This window comes from Salvia splendens, chromosome 6 (genome assembly GCF_004379255.2).
Source record: "Salvia splendens isolate huo1 chromosome 6, SspV2, whole genome shotgun sequence".
Classification (NCBI taxonomy): domain Eukaryota; kingdom Viridiplantae; phylum Streptophyta; class Magnoliopsida; order Lamiales; family Lamiaceae; genus Salvia; species Salvia splendens.
In genome coordinates, this window is record NC_056037.1 from 8,854,857 (window position 1) to 8,875,874 (window position 21,018).

At 35.6% G+C, this 21,018-nt stretch overlaps 2 protein-coding genes across 3 annotated transcripts; one reads left to right on the plus strand and one right to left on the minus strand.

The window, feature by feature from the left end:
- The first annotated feature begins 5,015 nt into the window (after positions 1–5,015).
- On the plus strand, positions 5,016–10,790 carry LOC121806396 (trafficking protein particle complex subunit 13-like). 2 transcript variants are annotated; one of them, XM_042206417.1, is made up of 12 exons: positions 5,017–5,446; positions 5,630–5,714; positions 6,556–6,686; positions 6,791–6,893; positions 7,419–7,433; positions 7,815–7,960; positions 8,093–8,288; positions 8,614–8,688; positions 9,199–9,315; positions 9,602–9,646; positions 9,983–10,081; positions 10,464–10,790. In XM_042206417.1, exons 1-12 carry the CDS (start codon positions 5,130–5,132, stop codon positions 10,482–10,484), a joined length of 1,350 nt encoding a protein of 449 aa, XP_042062351.1. In that variant the 5' UTR covers positions 5,017–5,129; the 3' UTR covers positions 10,485–10,790. The 2 variants fall into 2 exon arrangements, with proteins under 2 accessions (XP_042062352.1, XP_042062351.1); XM_042206418.1 differs by lacking the exon at positions 8,614–8,688 and having other exon boundaries at positions 5,016–5,446.
- Positions 10,791–11,624: 834 nt separating this feature from the next.
- On the minus strand, positions 11,625–20,550 carry LOC121808326 (splicing factor U2af large subunit A-like). The gene is made up of 18 exons (XM_042208742.1): positions 20,346–20,550; positions 19,486–19,655; positions 19,255–19,332; positions 18,752–18,813; positions 16,996–17,075; positions 16,861–16,896; positions 16,715–16,774; positions 16,415–16,475; positions 16,216–16,328; positions 15,483–15,598; positions 14,930–15,028; positions 14,730–14,805; positions 14,376–14,464; positions 13,855–13,918; positions 13,649–13,747; positions 13,494–13,575; positions 12,535–12,602; positions 11,625–11,973 (listed from the first exon to the last, which is right to left on the minus strand). Exons 1-18 carry the CDS (start codon positions 20,430–20,432, stop codon positions 11,836–11,838), a joined length of 1,578 nt encoding a protein of 525 aa, XP_042064676.1. The 5' UTR covers positions 20,433–20,550; the 3' UTR covers positions 11,625–11,835.
- Positions 20,551–21,018: the final 468 nt, after the last annotated feature.

The following is a 21,018-nucleotide window of genomic DNA, read 5'->3' on the forward strand; positions in this document are numbered from 1 at the left end:
ATGTATAATCATGGGATAATTAGTCATAGCTAACCTCCTATGACTAAAATAATCTCACAACTCAATTCTAGATTGTATCTTGGTATTATTTTATCTTGAAAACCGAACACCACCCAAAATTACTAATATAATCTTATTTTGGTTGTACAAAATTTGGTTGTTTATAGTCACTTTTTTTAGAATTGCTCCTATGTGGAGTACTCCTAATTAAATTGCGCAAAAATCGAAAAACATCCAGATAAATCACTCAATTATTTTAGGATGGTCTCGTCAAATTCGTTTCGCACTTCTATTTTTATTTCCCATTTAATCTATAAAAGAAAATACGATCATTTTGACTTGATATTACGAAGTTTGGTTGGATCAAGTCGATGAAATATCTAATGAAATGGAATTTTATTTTAATATCTGCACACAAATTTTAATATACTTAAATTATATTTGGAATGTAAAATGGTATGGCGTATATTAGAGAGCTAATTTAGTTTGAATGAAATATAGATAAAATTGGTTGGAACATAAAGAAATATATTCGAATACTAATCTAATTCGGAGGTAACATATTGAAGTTTGTGGGAATATAAAAAATATACTGAGCATTAATTTAGTTAGGAAGAAAGTTTGTTGAAATATATTGGCTACTTATTCGATTTGAAGGATATATAATATGGTGTGTTAGCGCATTTTGAGAATGCATATATTAGTCCATTTTCAAAAATTGACTCATTTAGAGAATTTAGCTTTTTATGAATTTTGGCATACATATACTTTATTCTTCTTAGAAAAATAGAAAAGTTGGGACCGATACAAGTTGTAACATAAAATTAGTAAAATATTATAGAGATAAAAAAAAAATAACTAAAGTATTGTTAGTGAAGAATGAGACTAATTTCATAACAAAATTTTTTAAAATTTTAAAAGTATTGGGGACATACCAAAATGATAAAAAATAGACTAATGAAGTAGTACTCTATATAGACATACATATGTATATGTATTATTAGCGAGATGATATGATACATACCCTATATGAGCATCATTTTTATGCACGTTTAACTTTATTTGTTTTGTTTTATATATTTAGTTTGATTCTAATATATAAAAATAATTTTAATTTTACAAAATTCATAAAATCAAAGTTTGATTTGTTATTTTATCCAATTACATGACGTTAAACAGAAACGAATAAATCGAACTTTAATTTTTATACATTTTAGTATAAAATTAAAAATGCCAATAATATTTTTAACATATTAAAATCAAACAAAATATATAAAATAAAACAATTAATGTCAAATGTACACCAAACAATGATGATACCCACCTAGGATGCTTAAAAAGTATGTGGCATATATTGTTCTCGTTTGTTAAATTCTGTAGCCAATTCAATTTAGACCATATTATTCATTGACAAACTATAAATGGTGACACTATTCTGATTTGAAAAGGGAGTTCGATTTCAATGTTTTTCTTTACTTAATTAAAAAAACGTGTATACTTAAATCATCTTCAATATATTATAAATCTAGCATAGTTAGTAGTATTATTATTTGCTAGATAATATATTTACGTTATAAATAACATTTTTTAGTAATTTTTTTTCTTGAATTTGTAATTTCTTTTTTAGAATGAACAATTTATTTTTCCGATTTTAATTGTTCGACGTATTGCATTTACGAGTAAAATAGGTTGAAGTTGTGAATAGTGTCATTTATTAGTTGCGGCCCGGGTTGGGGCCTGCAGGGTTAGAGCAGTTGTGGCCTGGGACTGAAATTTAGGGGAATGATGAAGTGGAGTGGACTTTGAGCCTGATTCCGGGCAGAGATTAAGGATGCTCTTAGTCCATTATTACATGAAGTTTTCCTCAACAAACGAGTCAACAGAACAAAGAAATTCTACACCAGAATACAAAACTAGGAACTGAAGAATGATATTCTCTGACATAAATAATCTACACCAGATGACAAATGACAATTTAGCATTTAACACTCTATAAGAGTATGTTGAATTGTGGGAAATGGAAGGAAAATGAGTTTTATCCTTGCAGTTTTCTATTGTATTCAATATCATATTTTATTTAATTAATATAATTGAGTCAAGCATGTAAGTTTCATTTAAAATTTTCTTTATTGTTCATCTAAAAATGCAAAAAAGAGTCGAACAGTATAGAATCTAGACATCTAGTTTATTATAAATAGGATTATTCTCTTAGGTTTACCAAAAGAAATAAGTAGCATACTAGTTTGCCTTAAATTAAATTATTTAAAAGAAGACAAAAACAAAAAACTAAAGAAAAACAAGTGAAGAAAAAATAAAACGAGAAAAGAAACGATCCCATCACTAAGATAGCCATAGAACTTTTAATTAAAATTACAAAAAAATAATAAAAAAATGTATAGACTCACTGACCGGATCCACTTTTATTCATTTTTTACTCCTTGCTCTTCTACAAGAGCACAACACCCATATCTACGCTCTTCCACAAGAGCATGCTCAACAGTCCCACCATTCTATTATTCAATTTAAATACTTCAATTACTAAAAACATTTCCACAATATTAAATGCATTAATAATACCAGAAATACTATTACAAATTACTAAAAAAATTAAAATTACATAATTAAAATTAAAAATTCATAATTGCATAATTAAAATCCAACAAATTAAAAATTACATAATTAAAATCCTAAAAAATACATCCGTGGAAATTTAAAGAAGACTAGCCCAATGGTAGTGTCCCCAATGTTTGTCGGATAGCTCGTATCATTGCAAAATGTGAATCAAGTTGCTCGGGAACCATCCGAGACGATCGGCCACATTGGCTTGAGCTAAAAGGGCCCACAACGTGTTGTTGGGAGGTGGAGGCGGCACAAAGGGAGTGGGAGCGAGAGCTGGAAGTGCGGCTGGGGTCGCGGTGCTACGGCAGTTGGTCGTCTTCTGTTTCTTTCCCGACGGCCGGCGTTGGGAACCGCTCAGGCCAGAGTAGGGGCTACCCAGGTGAGCTCCGGCAAGCTGGCTAGCCACCTCATCCTCGTCGGCATCGGATAGGGATACCAACCTCGACCGTTTGCTAGAGGAGCTAGAGGAGCTAGAGGAGGATCCGATGGCTCCCTTATACTTCCGATGATGACGCACCTCGTGCCAAGCGTTGAGATGCTTGAATGTTTTGTAGTGCATTGAGTGGTAGGTCGACATGGCGGCCATGATGATGTCGACCTCGCTCGTGCCGCTCCCTGCCGACTCCTGTTCCTGGAGTTAATACCCCTAGAACTTTTGGATTTCTTCGTTGGCTATTCCGATGGCATTGCGCATCAAACTCTCATTGCGCTCGATGGTTCCCTTCGGTCGGTTGGCATTGTACCGGAGAGCGACGCGAGACCAAAACCTGTCCCCGGTTTGGTTAGTGTCTACCTCCGCATCTTCGGAGATTCTCAAATAGGCTTTGAATAACTTCTCCATCTCCTCTGGAGTGTACGAGGTGCGGACGTTGGGGTCACCGGTACTGCCACGAGTACGAACACGAGTGCTAAGAGGAGGAGGAGCGTCGAGACGGTCGGAACCGTCCTCTAGAATTTGGGACAACGATGGCGTTGAGGCGCTCCCTCCCGTGCCTGTTTCGGGAGCCCACCCGTATTGCCCGGCGGGGGCATCTTGCTTGTCCATCGGGTAAGGCTGGTAGCCACCCGGAATATGCGAACCTTGGGTTTGAGGAGGGGGCGAGAAATCCGTATCCGGATTAGGGAATGGTGATGAGCCGAACCATTCGTGGTTCCATCCGCGGGAGTCGGAGGGGTGATCGTCGAAGCCTGACATTTTTTTGCAAGAGCGAAAGAATGAGAATTTAGATGAGAATTGATGAGAGAATTGTATTTATAGATGAAATGGGGGTATTTATAGATGAAAATGTGAATTTTGGGGTAAAAAAATGAAAAATAAATTAAAAATGGAGAAAAATGGATATATTTTATTGGGAAGTAGGAAAATATTTTTTTATATTTAAAATCGAATTTTTTATAGATGAAAATGTGAATTTTGGGGTATAAAAACGCGGCACGTCAGTTTGCTCGTCGGCAAGAGCACAACGGCGAACAACTGCTTGTCGCGCCGTCGGCATGGCGGCCCGCCTTTGAATTGAGCACCGATGCAGGTGCTCTTAGTCCCTTACGCGTGGGTTCCTTCCCCGTCTCGTCCCACCAAGACATTCCAAAAGCATTTCGTGTTGCGAATGCTCTTATTAGGCAATCCATAGTTATTCAGTTATTAGTTCTTTAGAATAGGTCGGAGGATATGTTGATTTTATTATTAAACTTTAGATGTTTCTATATATATTTTTTGTTAGTAAATTCAATAATAATTTAATACTATCACTTTGTTAATTTAATTATAACATGGGATATTTTATTTTAAAATAAAATTAAACTCAAGTAATTTGGGATCGATGTATAACACAAACTAACCAGTTTTTTTTATTATGAGCAAATGAAAGGACAAGGGATGAAATTGAATTGATAAGAAATGGACATCGAAGGTTTGCCCACGGCAAATGAAATATGCATAGACTTAAGTCTTCTTGATTATGATAGCACTTGAATTATTATTTGTGTGAAAGTGATGGATGTTATATTATTTAGGGTTTCTAATGTCTCATATCCTGAGATAAATCTCAAGATACATTAATTATGCCATAACACAAAACACAAAATCAAAGTTAAGTACTATACGAAGGGACTAAATCTTATACCTGTTTGTTATAGTAGTTCCTAGAAGATATTTGAGTATATTTTACTCTTACTTTTTATAACAACTGAGCTATATTTTATGGAAAAAATAATATTATCATTTTTTAACAATAAAATATAAGTTACTGTGAATAATACTATAATAGATATGTTTACCATTGTAGGAGTATGACTAAAGCTCCCTAATGACAAATTTCTGTAAACGTATCAAATTGTAGAATAGGGAGTAATTTTTACTCCGTATTAATGAAGAAAAAGATAAAAAGAAGCCATAAAGCGGGTGAAGAATAAGCACGCTTTCTAGTCAACAGTCTTCTCTGACCATTTCTTCTCCCCCTGCTTCCGACTGTCATTAAACGCAGCTCCGGTAACTCAACAAACAAAATCCGATGAGTAGCGGCAGCAGTGGAGGCGCCGGAGGGCAGCCGGCGACGCACTCATTGGCGTTCAGAGTGATGCGTCTTTGCCGCCCGACGCTCCACGTGGACAATTCCCCCCTCAAATTCGACCCCTGCGATCTCCTCTTTGGCGAGGACCTCTTCGACGATCCAATCGCGGCGTCGCACCTCCCTCGCCTCCTCGGAGGCCAATCGAGCGCTGCGGCCGTAGATCCAGCCGACCTCAGCTACCGCGGCAGATTCCTCCTTCAGCAACCCACCGATTCGCTCGGCCTCCCCGGCCTCCTCGTTCTCCCCCAAGCCTTCGGGTATTTACACGCATACACATGCTTTTATATCTGTTCATGCGTTTGGTATCTGCAGGTTCAGGTTGTGCATTTTGTCTGGGACACGAATAGTTAGTGCTCTCTTGCTCAGCCCTTGATTGCTGGATTTATGCATTAATCTGCTTGTAATTTTCCGTCTTTTTGTTTCCTCTTTGTTGAAATTAGGGCGATATATTTGGGGGAGACGTTCTGCAGTTATATAAGCATCAACAACAGTTCCAATTTTGAAGTCCGAGACGTTGTGATTAAGGTGAATATCACATTCATTTGATACTACATTGTGAATTTTTATCTGAATACGTTTGGCTCGGGAATCGCTTTTGAGTGGTTCAGATCATGCATAATGGTTTGTGAATTTTGGCCTGTGTCGTCTGGATACGCTAGAGTTGAGTTGAACTTTGAGGACATTGATCTGTTGAATTATGCTATATCACGCACAAAAGCTGTATACTTTTATGTATTCACATTCATAGATTTAAAGAGAAAGGGAGATGATTCTTTATAATTCAACTATGATTCAATTATTTAGCATGCTATGACAATTATGTATATAGGAGTTCTTCTTGAATTAGTTATCTTCCTTTCATTTTGAATAAAAATTTCTAGTTGCAACTTCATTATGTAGACTGTAGGTTCATAGATCACTTTGCCAGTAGTTTTTGAGTTTAAATTACAATGACAGCAGTAGTCAGTTTCTACAGTTCAGTGTTGTGTGTGTATTTTAAGTCCAGGTTAGAGATGTATTTTCCCATTACTTTTGGTTTGTTGTACTAATCAGTTAATGGAATTTCCCTGGGATGATAGTTTATTCTCCTATTAATTTGTGTCAATATTCACTTTATGTTGCACTCTTTGCTATGCAAGTCGAGAAAAAAATAGGAATTAGAAAAGACAGCCGGTAGAAAGCACACAGGCAAACCAATAAAATTACATAGAAGGATATATGAATGAGAGAAGCAAATCCATGATTAATTATTTGTAGGATTATAAACATAGGCTGGCTTGTTTGGGGATGCCAATCTCCTTTTCCATCTTATGTGCCGACTGCAATTGAGGATCCATAATTTTAACTTCAATATGGTTGACAATAGGCTGAAATTCAAACAGAAAGACAAAGATTACTGCTGTTGGATACATCAAAGTCACCTGTTGAATCAATACGTGCTGGTGGCCGTTATGATTTCATTGTGGAACATGATGTCAAAGAGCTGGGTGCGCACACGTAAGCTCACTTGGAAAATGAGCATCAGGACTAATTTTGATTAAATGTTATCTGCTTTGATAGTTTTTGTTCTGTATTGCATGATGTTTTTCTTGCATCAACAGGTTGGTGTGTACAGCACTTTATACCGATGGTGACAATGAGAGGAAGTATCTCCCCCAATTTTTCAAATTCATGGTTTCAAACCCCCTCTCAGTCCGAACTAAGGTACTCCTTGGTGAAGTTTCTCATGCCATGTAATTGTCATGTCTAAAGGATTCCTTCATTCCCTTTTCTTCAAACAAAGATTCAGTGCTTGAAATTAAGCTATTGAAACCTTAACCATGAAACACCTTGAAGCACACACATGGATATATAAGAACGAAACCACCTAGTCTGGGGTTTCATCTCCTGAAAATAGATCCATAAGGCTTGAAGTGAGAACTCTCTTCAATTAAAAATTTAGCTGCTTGGTGGTGAAATATATGCGATATGAGATTGGCTTGAAGTGACATTTGTTGGAACTTGGAAGTGAAACTGGAAAAGCAAGGCGAACTTGCTTGAAATTTCTGAAGATTGTTGATAAATTATCTTTGTTCTCCATATATTTCGTATTAGTGGAGTAGTATGTTTGGTTTCATAGTTTGATCATTAGTCCAGTTCCAAATACACTACTCTCAGTTCCTATTTCATGTCACACCACCATATTTGTTAGATTTTGTCAATGTAATAGTTAGTCTCCTATTCTTGCAGGTTCGCAGTGTGAAGGTACGTCAGGAATGGTTAAAGCTTTTGATTTAAATTTGGATCTTCCGAAGTCATTATGATTGTGGAGAAATATGCATCTTCAGGATAATGCAGAATCTGCAGTTGTTTTATAGATATTAGGATGGTTAGATGGGTGTCCGTAGTCCGCATTACTATCATGTTAGTGCCCTTTGTGACAATAGGTCATTACAGAGGTTACCATGAGATCCAGTTTGCACCCAAGTAACCCAACTACATGTAATATGCTACATGTAATGGTGCTGCAACAGTTATCAGGTTATGCTGATGAAAAGCAATTTGAGGCCTGTCTCTTCAGTGAATATGCTTTTTTCATTAAACAAGCTTTCCTATTTTGTGATGATCAAGTCCATCTTCTCTCAGGACACAACATTTCTGGAAGCCTGCATAGAAAACCATACGAAATCTGACCTTTACATGGATCAAGTTGAGTTTGAGCCGGCACAATATTGGAGTGCAACAGTCCTCCGAGCTGAATATCATTCTTCAGAGCCTAGCTCAGTACTGAGGTGGTTCGGATAGATCTTTTCATTATTGAACAGTCAATGTTTTCTTTTTGAACATTTTATGTCTTTAACTTGTTTTACTTGGTATAGGTAGTTTTCTCTGCATATTCGTTAGCTTCTATTTTGCTTTTACAGTGAGACTTTCAAGGAACCCATTCTCATCAAATCCGGAGGAGGAATCTATAATTATCTCTACCAATTAAAATTCTCATCACCTGACAAAACACAATTTAAAGCTGAGAGCAGCAAGATTCTTGGCAAGCTTCAGATAACATGGCGTACAAATTTGGGTGAGCCAGGTCGCTTGCAAACTCAACATATACTTGGTAATGTAAGTTGATTTTCTCCCTTCAGCTTCTCAGTAAAATGTTGGCCTGCATTAACGCTTCCTGTTGTCGACAACTAGGATAGTGTATCAAAGCAAAGTCTTGTGATTTTAGTTTTAACTCTATGCTGATAGCTGGTGTGAGCATCACGAAGAACTAAACTTAACATGGTGGTATCCTCTCTGTAATTGCCGTTCAGTTTGGATGTTATGAATTGGTATCATTAAAACCTGTATCATAAAGTAGCTCACAGGTGGAAGGAATCAAATACTCATTTGCATTGTCACCTCACCTCAATATTATTATGATTACAGTCAATTCCCTTTGCAGCCTGTTACTAGGAAGGACATTGAGTTGCATGCAGTGGATATGCCATCTGTGATTATGTTAGAGAAATCGTTCCTGGTAAATTCCAAGCTTAGTGAGATTGTATCATATGACTTCAATTTTGTTAATCGGTAATTTCAACTGTATCATGATGGTACCTGTAAAATGATCGTGGTCATTTCATGGCACTATTAATTGATATCTTGGTTCTGCCCTAAGTTAGTTTTATTTTCAAAAAGTTGACTAACGTGTATATTTATTACTGCTAGAAAGTTGTATATATTTCCATTTTCTGCTGAATCTTCCACTTGTCTGCTTCTGCTTCTCCAAAAGTGGATTCCATTAGCTGAGGTGCCGGATAGACATCCACATATGAATCATCTGTTAAAAGGTTTTATGGTTATGAATGCTTACATAGGATATCAAGCATATATAATCCAAGATCGAAACACATTGTGTCAGTTAATATGAAGGAAAATACTGATTTCTTAAACCATGAAGGCAGAACCAAAATATGAGAAATGTGTTGGCTATTTTATGCATTTATAAATTATGTGTTTTAAAGTTGACAATTTGCATTTTCTGTAGGTGGGTTTGAATCTCATAAATTTGACGGATCGTGTATTGGGGCCCTTTCAAGTATGGGTATCAGAAGGTGGTTCACCTGATGAGAAGGCTGTTGTGGTCAATGGTCTTCAGAGAATGGTAACCTATCCAAAATATACCTTAATAACCTCTTTCACTAGATATATGTCATTTGATGGAGAACCGGAGACATACATAAAATTATCAATGCTGCATTTATGACATGACGTTGGTTTTTATATTCTCAAATGCCTTTTATATTTACTATGGCTTATTCCATCCTAACTTTGGAAATTTACTCGTCTGGATAATGGAAGCTTTTTTGAACTATTAAAATCTTAGAATCTTTTCTACATATGAAAAGCAGCAAATATTTTTTAACAGATTTTTCGTGCACTTGTTGCAGACTCTTGGAGAGGTACAACCACATAGCTCGTTAAAGTTTCAGTTGGTAAGTTCTTTGGCCGGTTTTAACATCTTACTGCATATTATCATGCAAGGACTTGTACTTAGAATCTTTTCTATTGGGAAATCATGTTGTTAGCCGATACCAAAGGTATTGTTACTTATATTTCCAACCCTGGTAAAAGTAGCAACATTAAATAATTTGATATCCAAGAGAAAATGAGGTTAGTCTAGTTTGAGAGTAATTAGTATGGTGGGCTTTCTTGTGTGACCTTTTATCCCTAAAGTTTAATTCGAGGACATTCTTAAGAGATTTTTAGCATGCTGTGGACGCTGGGTTATGTTTGAGCTATATGTTTGTCTCTGAACTCTTTCTATGCAGAACTTGATTGCTGTCAAGCACGGGATACAGAAAATCAGTGGCATTACAGTTTATGACACAGTAGAGAAGAAGACTTATGAAGCACTTTTCGAAATGGAGGTTAGTTGGTTCAAAGAAGACCTGCCATACTATAATGTGTTTAAATGTAGATATTTAGCAGGAGACCCAGATGTGCCTGGCCATTTTTAGTGTCTTCAAAGATTGTTTCAATTGTTGGCTTGAACATCTTAAGCAAACTAAGAATTATGCATGTGCTTTACTGGCATTTATTTTATGCTCATCACACATATACATTTTTATCAAGACTAGTAATTTCATGATTGTTAAAATCCAAGTAGTACATAATAGGAGGTTTTAAGAAAAAATTAGCTTACTGCATTCTTGTCTGATTTGTTTAGGCCAACTTCACTTCCTGTTTACTATGCGTTCTTTTTGTATTAAGTTATCCGTAACCATGAGCTCTTGACCTTGCAAGCTGCAGATATACGTTGACTTAGAGTGAGTGGTTAACTGGTTTAAGACTCTGACCTCCATAATATTTTGAGGTTGGTTTGTGATCTGTTGCGAGAACTTTTCCAAGAGAGCTTAATTACTGCATTTCAAAAGAGACAGAATGGCAGCAACGGAACTTTTTTTGAGTCCCTGCAATGGAACTAGCTTGCAAGAACAGTTGAAGAATCGGATAAATTGCTTTCTCCACAGCGTATAACATTTCATACTTCAACTAATGGGCATCAGTTTTTTTGTGAAGATGTTGTAAAATATAATTTTAATAAATTAAGCATATAATTATATCTCTTTCTATTCATCCTCGCTGGACTAGTTATTTCCAAATGTTTATATTGCTGGTCAATGTTATTCCCTACAGTTTTTACCTTCCACATGAATTCGTCTTTAGAGCTGCACTAACATTTTCAGTTTTGTTTATGGGTACAAATATGTAATACTAGTTTTGATTTGAATCTTACTAATTAGCCTGGGTGCAGCTCCCCAACCTCATGTGCCTCCCAGTGAGATGATTCCCAAACGAATTCAGCCCAACTCAAGTCCCTCTTCTTGCATCTTCTATAGCTTCAAGGCAATATCGAGATCACATCACTTTCACATATTCCTCAATCATCAACTCACTTTCATCATTTTTCTTCAAAATCAACTAAATTGATTGACATCCAAAGACTAAGAGAAATGGACTCTGAAACAATAGTCCGTCATGCTAACAAGGCAAGAACATACAAATCGGAGTCATACTTCAACAGAGACAGATGTTATAAGTCAGTCCAATGGAATGGAACAACATACGGAAAACTAAGATAAAGCTATTGAATGTTCAAGTAGGTACAACAAATTACAAAAACTGCACTAAAGAACGGAGAATAGTGTATACTAAAAGATGCAGAATGTTACAACCATTTTATGATTATGCCAAATATCATAGCGTGACACATTTTTTAATGACACATGCAAATCACTTCAACCATTCCATGCTTATGGAAAATTTATATATAAAAAGACGCAACTTAACGCAACAGAGTTATAGTTATGCAATTTTAGTTTCGATTATTCAGTTTCAGAAATGCAAACACAAATCCTTTAAATGAAACATAAAGGGAAGCGTAAATATAGAGCAAGTACAAACTCCAAAAACACAAGCAAATCGATATTTGCAAAAAAAAGATGCATATTTTGCACTGGCGCTAGATAAGCCGTTGACACCACTCACTATACAACAATATAACAATCCATTTTACATATGAAAAAAAATCTGAGATGAATCATAATATTTCTAGAAATTAACAAATTTGATGATGACATCTGATGATTGTTCAAGGTTTACTAGGACATGAAATGAAAAGTCAGGCAGTGAAATCCTTGTCGTAATATTTGTCTTCCGGATAATACAAAGCAGTCACGCTATTGCCTCCAAATTTCCGGCCACTAAGTGCGAATTTCGCCTTCATACAACCAGTAGTATCGGAGTACTCCAAGAATACCTGTCATGGGTTTCATCAAGAATCTCCAGAATATGAAAACTGACATGGTAAAACGAACAATTGGCTTTACTCATGCCAACTTCATAATGTTTTTCCTATATCTAGCTTTAGGATCCCTGGAGCTTTGAGTGCAAATTATATGAAATTTTTAGCACTCAGTTTATGGAAAATATTGCCACTCAAATTACCAAAGCCGATACTTGGTGATTGTACTGAACACAGACCCTTTTAAATATGGTCTCTGTTGTTGTGGCAAAATGTTGATATGCACATCTGGGACTGGGTCTCATTGTGTTGTGGGGTCAAATAAAAAAAAAGGATTAGTTGAAGAAAAGTAAAAGAACAACACTATGCGCTATACAAAAACTTAAGATTCTCCAAACTACGAATATTTACTTGAACAAACTAGTTATATAGGGCTCATCCACTAGTCTTTATTTTGAGAGAGTGTGAGAGTGAAAACATTAGCATCCCATTCTCCAGTATCCTTTAACTAAGTTTTTTGTTAGTTAAATTGAAATCAGTATATTTCACTCAACAAGAAGGTACGAGAGGTTGTACCTTTCCAACACCGTTACTAGGAGTGGAATCTGGAACAGGACGAGGAATGACAACTGCAATCAACTCCCCTGAAATTTCAGAAGACGGCATTTCCACATTATCACAGGTAGAACGTCAAATGTAGAATGAGGACCACAAGGGCAATATAACTATATAACATAGCAGATTTAGATGTATATAAGTCAATATTTCTATACACAGAGATGCATATCTTGGACACAGAAAGTTCCAGGGTGGTACTATAACAACCAATCCCCATGATATCAGTGTTCCATTTCCTATTTTCTTAGAAAAATTCTGGTAAACAATGTATAGGTCATAATCTCAATAAAACTAAACATTGCAGAATATATATATACAGGGAGATGATCAAAACAAGTATTTGTTTAAATCCAGAGATGATCAAAACAAGTATGCATTTAAATCCAGAAATGCATCTCGAATCTTAGTCATAGGATTAGATGATCCAATGGTCAACAATTAACCAAAAACACGGAGGGTCATAATTAAGCAGTTTTAGGTCATATTATAAAATTCGAGTTTGATGTCATGTTAAGATCATTTTAGGTCATACTTTGTTAGAATGACCTAAAAATAAAGTAACAATGACCTAAAAATGCCCTACGCATGATATTGTTTTGCATTTTTGTATTTAAATCTAGTTTTGCCTAGATCAAAACCCAAAAACTAGTCGTATTCATTAACCTTACAGGTGATGGAAACTGCATGGATTTATAAATTGTTTCATTTAGTCTTTCAAAATCACTTAATTGTACTAGCAAGTAGCAACATATCTCCATGATCTTATAGAGTTCCACTAACTGATACTGAAGTTAAACAACAATTCTACATTTACAGTAGTCTTCTAGGGGGCATAAAAGGCTCCATCTTTTCATAAGTGAAATAAACTAACAGAGAAAGAAATAACATGATATAGCTGAGAATTATATTGTATATACCAAATTTCTGGCATTCGTCTCTCATATCTTCAAGAATTTCTTCATACTCTCCATCATCCATCAATTCATCAGTAGTAACAACCTCGATTATTCCAAAAAGAGTTAGACCTAACAGCTTCAAACAAATGGCAAAAAGAGGAGCAAGAAAGAAATACCTCAGTCAAGCACAAAACTTTTGTTGGAATTTCCACACTTGTAGGGGGCTGTCCACTGGGAATATTTAAAGCTCCAGCTTCAGCTGCTGAAACCATTTTCTTGAATCCAAAGCATCAATTTGTCAAACATCCAAAGTAACCTCAAAATGGGACTAATTTAACATTATGAATGAATCAGAAGTAGTTAGACTTTAATAGACCTCAACCTGCACTGCTATATGTTGCTGTGCCTGAGCTATTACATACTCCTGTTCTGGTTTTAACTGCCCACTGCAGATTATGGCAATGGATTAAGTCAGAGAGTCTTGCCTTAAACATCATCATGAGAGAGAAGCTAGATATTACATTCACCGTTAATGATATGCTCTATCATAAAACCATATGAATTGATTATATAAAGGATCTTCTAATGTTAATTTTTGTTTGTTTTCATCTCTCCCCACTCCCCCATCATGCAAACATGATCCAACATAAACTATTCCCAGTTCCGACAACAGATATTGATAAGTGTTGCAAACAAAAACTAGTACACTTTTCGCTTCCAGCACCAGCCAAATGAAGAGAAGTTCAATGTAGTATGAAAAAGTCAAAATCCAGAAAACAAGCACATGATCACAAACTATAATAAATGGAAACAACACAAAACACAACAGGAGTAATGGGATGGAGCAAAGTAGCCACTGATGGTAATTATAAAAAAGGGGGCATGTATCCCAAGAAAATTCACCTAACAGTGGCACGTCTAACTGTAAGTGTTTTATCACCCACTTTTAGACCATTCAAAGCAGCACAAGCAACATCTGTGACAGATGGATCCTAAATCGAACAAAGGCAACAGTTAGATAATCAACCAGCAAATACTAGCAATTATTCACATAAAATTTAATAATATTGAATGTCATATGAGTTGCAGATTCAAAGTATGTACAGTTACATAAACAAGAAACTGGACATATAATAAAATAAGTATGACAAGGACAAGCACAATCGAGAAAATGCAAATGCAATTCCCATATAATAAGTCCACAACAAAATTCAACTTCAAAAGCTAAATAGGCTTTCTAGAAACAGCTGGGTACACCTGGTAGAAGCAGAAACCATATCCTTTAGAATTTCCAGTATCTCTATCTTTGACAAGATCAAATCCACGCAGAGGTCTGCAGTTGATATATTAGAAAGCTGTGAATAAGATGATAAATAGAAAAATAACCTGTTCACTAAATCAAACAGGTCAATCATTCATTGTTGTCATTCAAACAAACAAATTCTGGAGTAACATACCCAAAACTCTCTAACAACTCTTTCATTTGAGCTTCTGAGAAATAGTATGGCACCCCGCCGATAAATATGCGATCAGCTCCATCAGATTCACCATGCATGCTATCAATAAAACAATAGTGAGAAGAAATAATTACGAAATAATTATTAAGGATTGTCAACGATGAGTAACAAACTAAGATGGACAGAACAAGACTATCGAAGTAACAAACAATTGTTTAACAAGTAAAATTCCTTCTAAGCAGAATCTAAATCCAGAAGCTTCCCTTCATCCGTATAAATTAGCGTACAACAAAGGTTAAGAGTGCAATTAGCTAGCACTATAGTGCATTGCTCCACACAACTATGACCAGTAATATGGCTGGAGCACACTGCTACAAAGAGGCTGGTTCGTAGTTAAAATAGAAGCCTTCATTTTAATTTTCATATATAATCTGCCAGTATCCAGGTTAGCTCAGCAGTCAGCATCAACTCAACAGAGTTAATAAGCTGCAAACACACACACAATGAACTGCTAAGTGGAAAAAGAATGAAAAAGAGACAGGTATCCACTCACCCAGGTGTCAGTCCAGCTGCAGCTAAATTGAGATAAGGACCAGGTTGACTAGGACCAAGTGGTGCTGCAAGAGATGGATTGTAATCTGTAGGTCTGCGAACTCTCACAGAAACACCCTAGTTCCAAGCAAGGGGAACAGTGAGAGAGAAATAGCTGGAACAGAGATCCACTGAAGTAATATATTAAGATTAGGAAGTATAACTGTGACAGTTACAGGTCATATCAGACAATGCAAGACAAAAAATTGATCAACCACCAATTAGGTAGAAAAAACTAACTGGTGTAAATCTTGACCTGCTGGGAAAGTAGTGGGAAGCATTTTTTACACTCTTTTTACATGTAAACTCGTGAAAAGTTCTGCAAGTTTTAGGTGCAAGCGCTGAAGCGCGTATTTCAATTATTGGCTAGCACAAAATTACTAACTTTTACATTCACATTCAGAGCATATGTCAATTAAGTGAGAGGGGAGGAATAGGCAGAGAAATTTCTTGCTAGCTGAGAACAAAATTGAGAATCAAGCTCATGTCTAGCTTCATTATTATGATGGTTGATTGTAAGAAAGTGCAGGGGACAGCAGCATTCAAGCGCCTCAAAATTTCTATCCGTTCTTAAAGACATAAAAGTGAAAAAAACTCATTATGTTTCACTGAGAAAGTTATACAATTGAGTTTTAGAATTGTAGAAGTGATAAAAAGCAATTGAAAACAACATGAGAGAGGAAAGTTCAGCATACCTCGAAAATAATTCCATCAAGTGCCATTGCATTACTGGCCTCTTCTACAGTTCTCATCTCCACAAATGCAAATTTCTTTTCGTGATTAATGTAAACATTGACAACCGCATCACCTTAAATTCACAATCATGCTTAGTGTAATAGGATGAAAAGCTTAAAATGTATGACATTATGTCTTAAACTTCAAAAGACCACAGACCAGGACCGGCAATGTTTCCCCCGATTGCATTCATAACATGGCTGAAAAATGTTGAGATAGTCTGCACAAAGTGAAGTAAATCAGTAACAAACTCAACTGAAGGGGCACAAAATGATGTACACTAGCACGTGTTGAACAAGCAAAGTGAGAGCAACTAACACCAAAATAATAATGGGGCACTTTTCTAGATTTTGTAGAATGTCCATCATAGTATACAGTATACTATTAGAAGAAACATAAAGGAGAAATAAAAAAGCAATATAATTTTCCAAAATATGCAGCGGTATGGAACACGTGTACCTGCTCATTAGACAAAGGTGGAAGGCCACCAACATACACTCTACGTGCATGCCTTGTAGCCTACAATACGTGAAATGCCATAAAAAAAGTTAGAAGTGTCTAGAGGACATGACAATGCGAGAATATATCAAGCACCACCAAGTTACCTGCTGAGTCATAACTTGAATTGGGAACAATCCTAACTGATTAACCAAACAAAACATAGAAATGTTCAACACTTGATATAAACATTAGCAGAAGTATTATGATACCAATCACCACCATCCAATGATCCAACATACCTGAGATGAATCAGAACTAAGCATGTTTGGCAACATTCCAGGAATCGCTTGAGAAGCCATGGACACTCCAGCAACATGCTCTGTATTGTTAAAGATAATCAGTGGTGGATCCAGACATTGATGGTAGGGTGGGCATAATATATAATTTTTTCAACAAAATATGTATCATATATAGTAAGAAAAGTGATCAATGCTCTTGAGTCTTGAAAGAAGAACATGGTGTGATCTCATTTCAAAGCAATATAATCTATATAAGTTGTTCTTATTTGATGTTAAAACAGTTATGTTTTAAAAGAAATCATCTCATGCATTAGTATAGCGTTACTTTGCATGTTCCATTGCTACAACATGCGTGTTCAATTATTTCCATAGAAATGGAGAATTAGTTAGCATAATGTAAAACAATTATGCTTGAAATTTTCCTTATGCTACAAAATATGAGCAATTTAACTAATATTAGGAAATTACAGCTAGCAACATGCTCTCTCAACTTGATTGTACTCTAATTAATGAATGAAGAAAGAACAGCAGTGCCTAAATTGGAGCAGACAGAAGTCAGCAGAGCTATTGTAATACACAGGGCACTGATTTTAGGTCAGAAAGGGAAAATAGGGGATTTTTTCTTGCCATTATAGATAAGGATGAGTGGAGAACTTTTGGTTGATTGAATATTGAGGGGAAAAAATATTCTGACTTTGGAGCAACAAATTACGTATTGTAATTGAAAAAAAGGAGGGGTGGGGGTGGGGGTGGGGGGTTTGGTTTGGAGGCAACTTGCACATGTCTCAAACCTACTACAGTGGACATGTATCTGTCCATGAAGATAATTGATAAATGATATCAACCACAATGACTATGCAAATATAAATATCTGCACACATTAAGTTTGGCCTTGTGCATCTTAGCCTGAAGATATACAAAGATGTTTTTATACAAAAAAGTTTTGCTGTCAATGTTGTACACAGAAATTTTTCAAATAATATAGTAATGTATTATTGTGATCAAATGTATTAGTTTTTATACTTTTTTGTTATTATGACTTTCGCTCTCTTTGAACCATGAATTATATTCAGTTCTCTACTTTAATTTGAAGGGTGGTAATATTTATCACAACATGCATGTGTATTGAATTGTTTTTTATTTCAAATTTACTGAATTTATATTTTTTGTTCTATACTCAAGTGTTGTTATGTACATCTATCAATATTATCAGTTTTATAGTAAAATTATTCATCATCTCAAATAATTAATTCATAAATGAAAATAAAAAAAACAAATAAATCTCCGTGCATCGCACGGGTGTAACACTGGTAGTGATTAAAAGATCAGTTTATCAAAAGTGGAGAGAAGCCTATTCTTACCCAGGGCTGTGTACCATTCAGATTCTATAATATGAAATAATTTTCACCACAGCATCTGCCGTACAGTTCAAGTCTACCAAATAACAACAGTTGCAGTTGAAGATGAAAAGACCCTGCTACTGGAGCATCGATTCCTTGGTGGCATATATTCTACATCCCTCACACCCATGAGAAGCATAGCGCAATTTTTCCTTCTTAACGTAATGGTGACAATTCATAAACAAGAAACCACACACAACAGCCAACAACATAATGAAGGTTTTAGTACATACTCAAGGATCAGTGAAATAAATGGAAAACTAGAATACATGCATTCCACAAATAAAAAAAAACATAAACAATTCAAACCAAGACTGGTATTAGCAAGGCATTAGAGAACATGTATACAGGCTAACCTGAAGGACTCGGCAAAGCACCATTAGCAGGAGGAGCCACATCAAAGCCACTTGTTCGCTTGCTGTTAGATAAAATAAAATTGATGAATTGCTTGAAATATTACATAGATGAACACGAGAATGTTAATTTTTCAGCATGATTTTGGGGGTTAAACATCACTATATCCATCAAATATTGAAGCAAAGAGAATGTTATTTCTAGGTTAAGGATGATAGTGGTAGGTCAGAGGCCAATGTGAAGAATATCAACAGTCCAGCTGATAAAGTAAAGCTAAGGGACGGGAAAATATAACAGTATTAACAGGACTATAAAAACTATGCGGAGAACCATGGCACGTATTTGACGGGAGCATTATCGTTTTCATGTCCACATGGCAAACACAACATGGACAAACTACAGCCCGGTAGGCAAAACATAAACATCACAGAATAGAATATGGGGTGAATCTAGAACTTCAAGATTTACGGAAAAAAACCAGTAGAATATTTAAAACATAGCTTACCTGTGAGATTTATCATCTGATTGGTTGGGTGACCTCTGCCTTTGTTGTTTTTCTCCATCCCCACCATGCTTATAGTATCTGTGCATTCATACAACATAGCATAAGAACATGATAATCAATTGCTGAAAAGAGAAAAAGTCAAGATTGACTAGTGGAGTATCCTGTTTACTGATGTTGCTACAAATATAACACTAAGTTCCAAACGAAAGCTAATCCCATCACTACCAGGACCTGCTAGATTCCTTGTGTCGCCTATCTCCATAATCCTCATTTCTACTTCTTCCCCCATAAGATCTCGCAGATCTCTGCCCATCTTCCTTATGGTACCGATGTCTCGACTCCCCATCCTGATTCCAGTCTGTTCTCTTGAATTCCTTGTCGTCTGAACAATGATCTTTGTGCTACAAGACAGAAATTTTGAGTTGCTTACTTGATACAGCATACATATATTACTAAATCCTCATGGAGAATGGAACATTAAAGGAGGCATATATATGCATAGTTGTATGAAGTAGATAACCAGACGAGACCAATCATCATCACCAACCATCAGAAAGATAAGAACCACCATAGATATGAAATCTTGTTTTAATTTCAAACATCCAACACCAACTAATGAAGCTACACTTGTCCATAATATCAATATGAAAAAAAAGTGTTGTCTATATCACAAGTGCATAAACGATGTTTTGAGCTCAATCTCCTCATATTTTGTAAAAACCACTAAATTGTATATTATCATTCATTTGTATCTGCCAAAATTGTTCTTTTCCAGCTACATCAAGATGATTTCACTTCGCAATTATGGAGCTGAAATGAATAGATATCGACAGAAATCATTTTTGGGCGGCTTTTCTAACAAACTAAGCACTAACGGAGAACACCACTTTCTAAAACGAAAACATTGACACTTTGACAGACGTCGAACTAACCTAAATTTAATATTTCCGAAAACAAATTACATACTCTTCTAGCTCATACAATACAGAGCAATTGCGGGTGATAGTATAGTACAAAATTCATATAAATAAATATGCACCAGTTTCTGGCGATGTAAAATCAAAACTAAATGGTGTAACAAAGTAGTACACCTTGTGATGATGGGAACGCCGATCTCTCGACGAATCATCATAAGGCAACGATCTCCTGCGATCGTCTTCTCTACTGTGACGAGGCATCTCTGAACCCTAATTCCCGATTCTAATTGAAAAAATCGAATATACACTCGAAATTTATCGCGTGTTCTAATTAATAAACTACTTCCTTGTAACTCTACGGATAAGTGGATTGGAAAATATAATGTCCCACAAATCTTATACTAAAATACTATACTATTATTAATTATTAATATTGTTGTTGATTTGTTGTTATTATTTTACAGATCCTAATTAAGTAGTCTCCACACATCTGGATTTAAGGATTTGCTCGGTTTGCATGGCGTAGAGCCAATATACTCTATATCACACATACGTTTGCTGTTTGCAAATTCTCATCTCATGTTGTAGATTTCAATTTTTGATGGGTAATCAACCGGCTAAGTATGCACTAATTAATTCATTTGATTATAGAAGTTCGGATCCAGTTGTATGCTATGTAGTGACTTATTTCCTCTCACATCACTCTCTCTTCTCTTACTTCTCTTACTGGAATATATGTAAACATCAAATAAATATTATGACTACAAGTTACTAGGATAATTAGATTTTTTACCTTAATTTCTAATCTGGTACTTCCAGTTGGTGATTTTCCCCCAAACAATCAAAT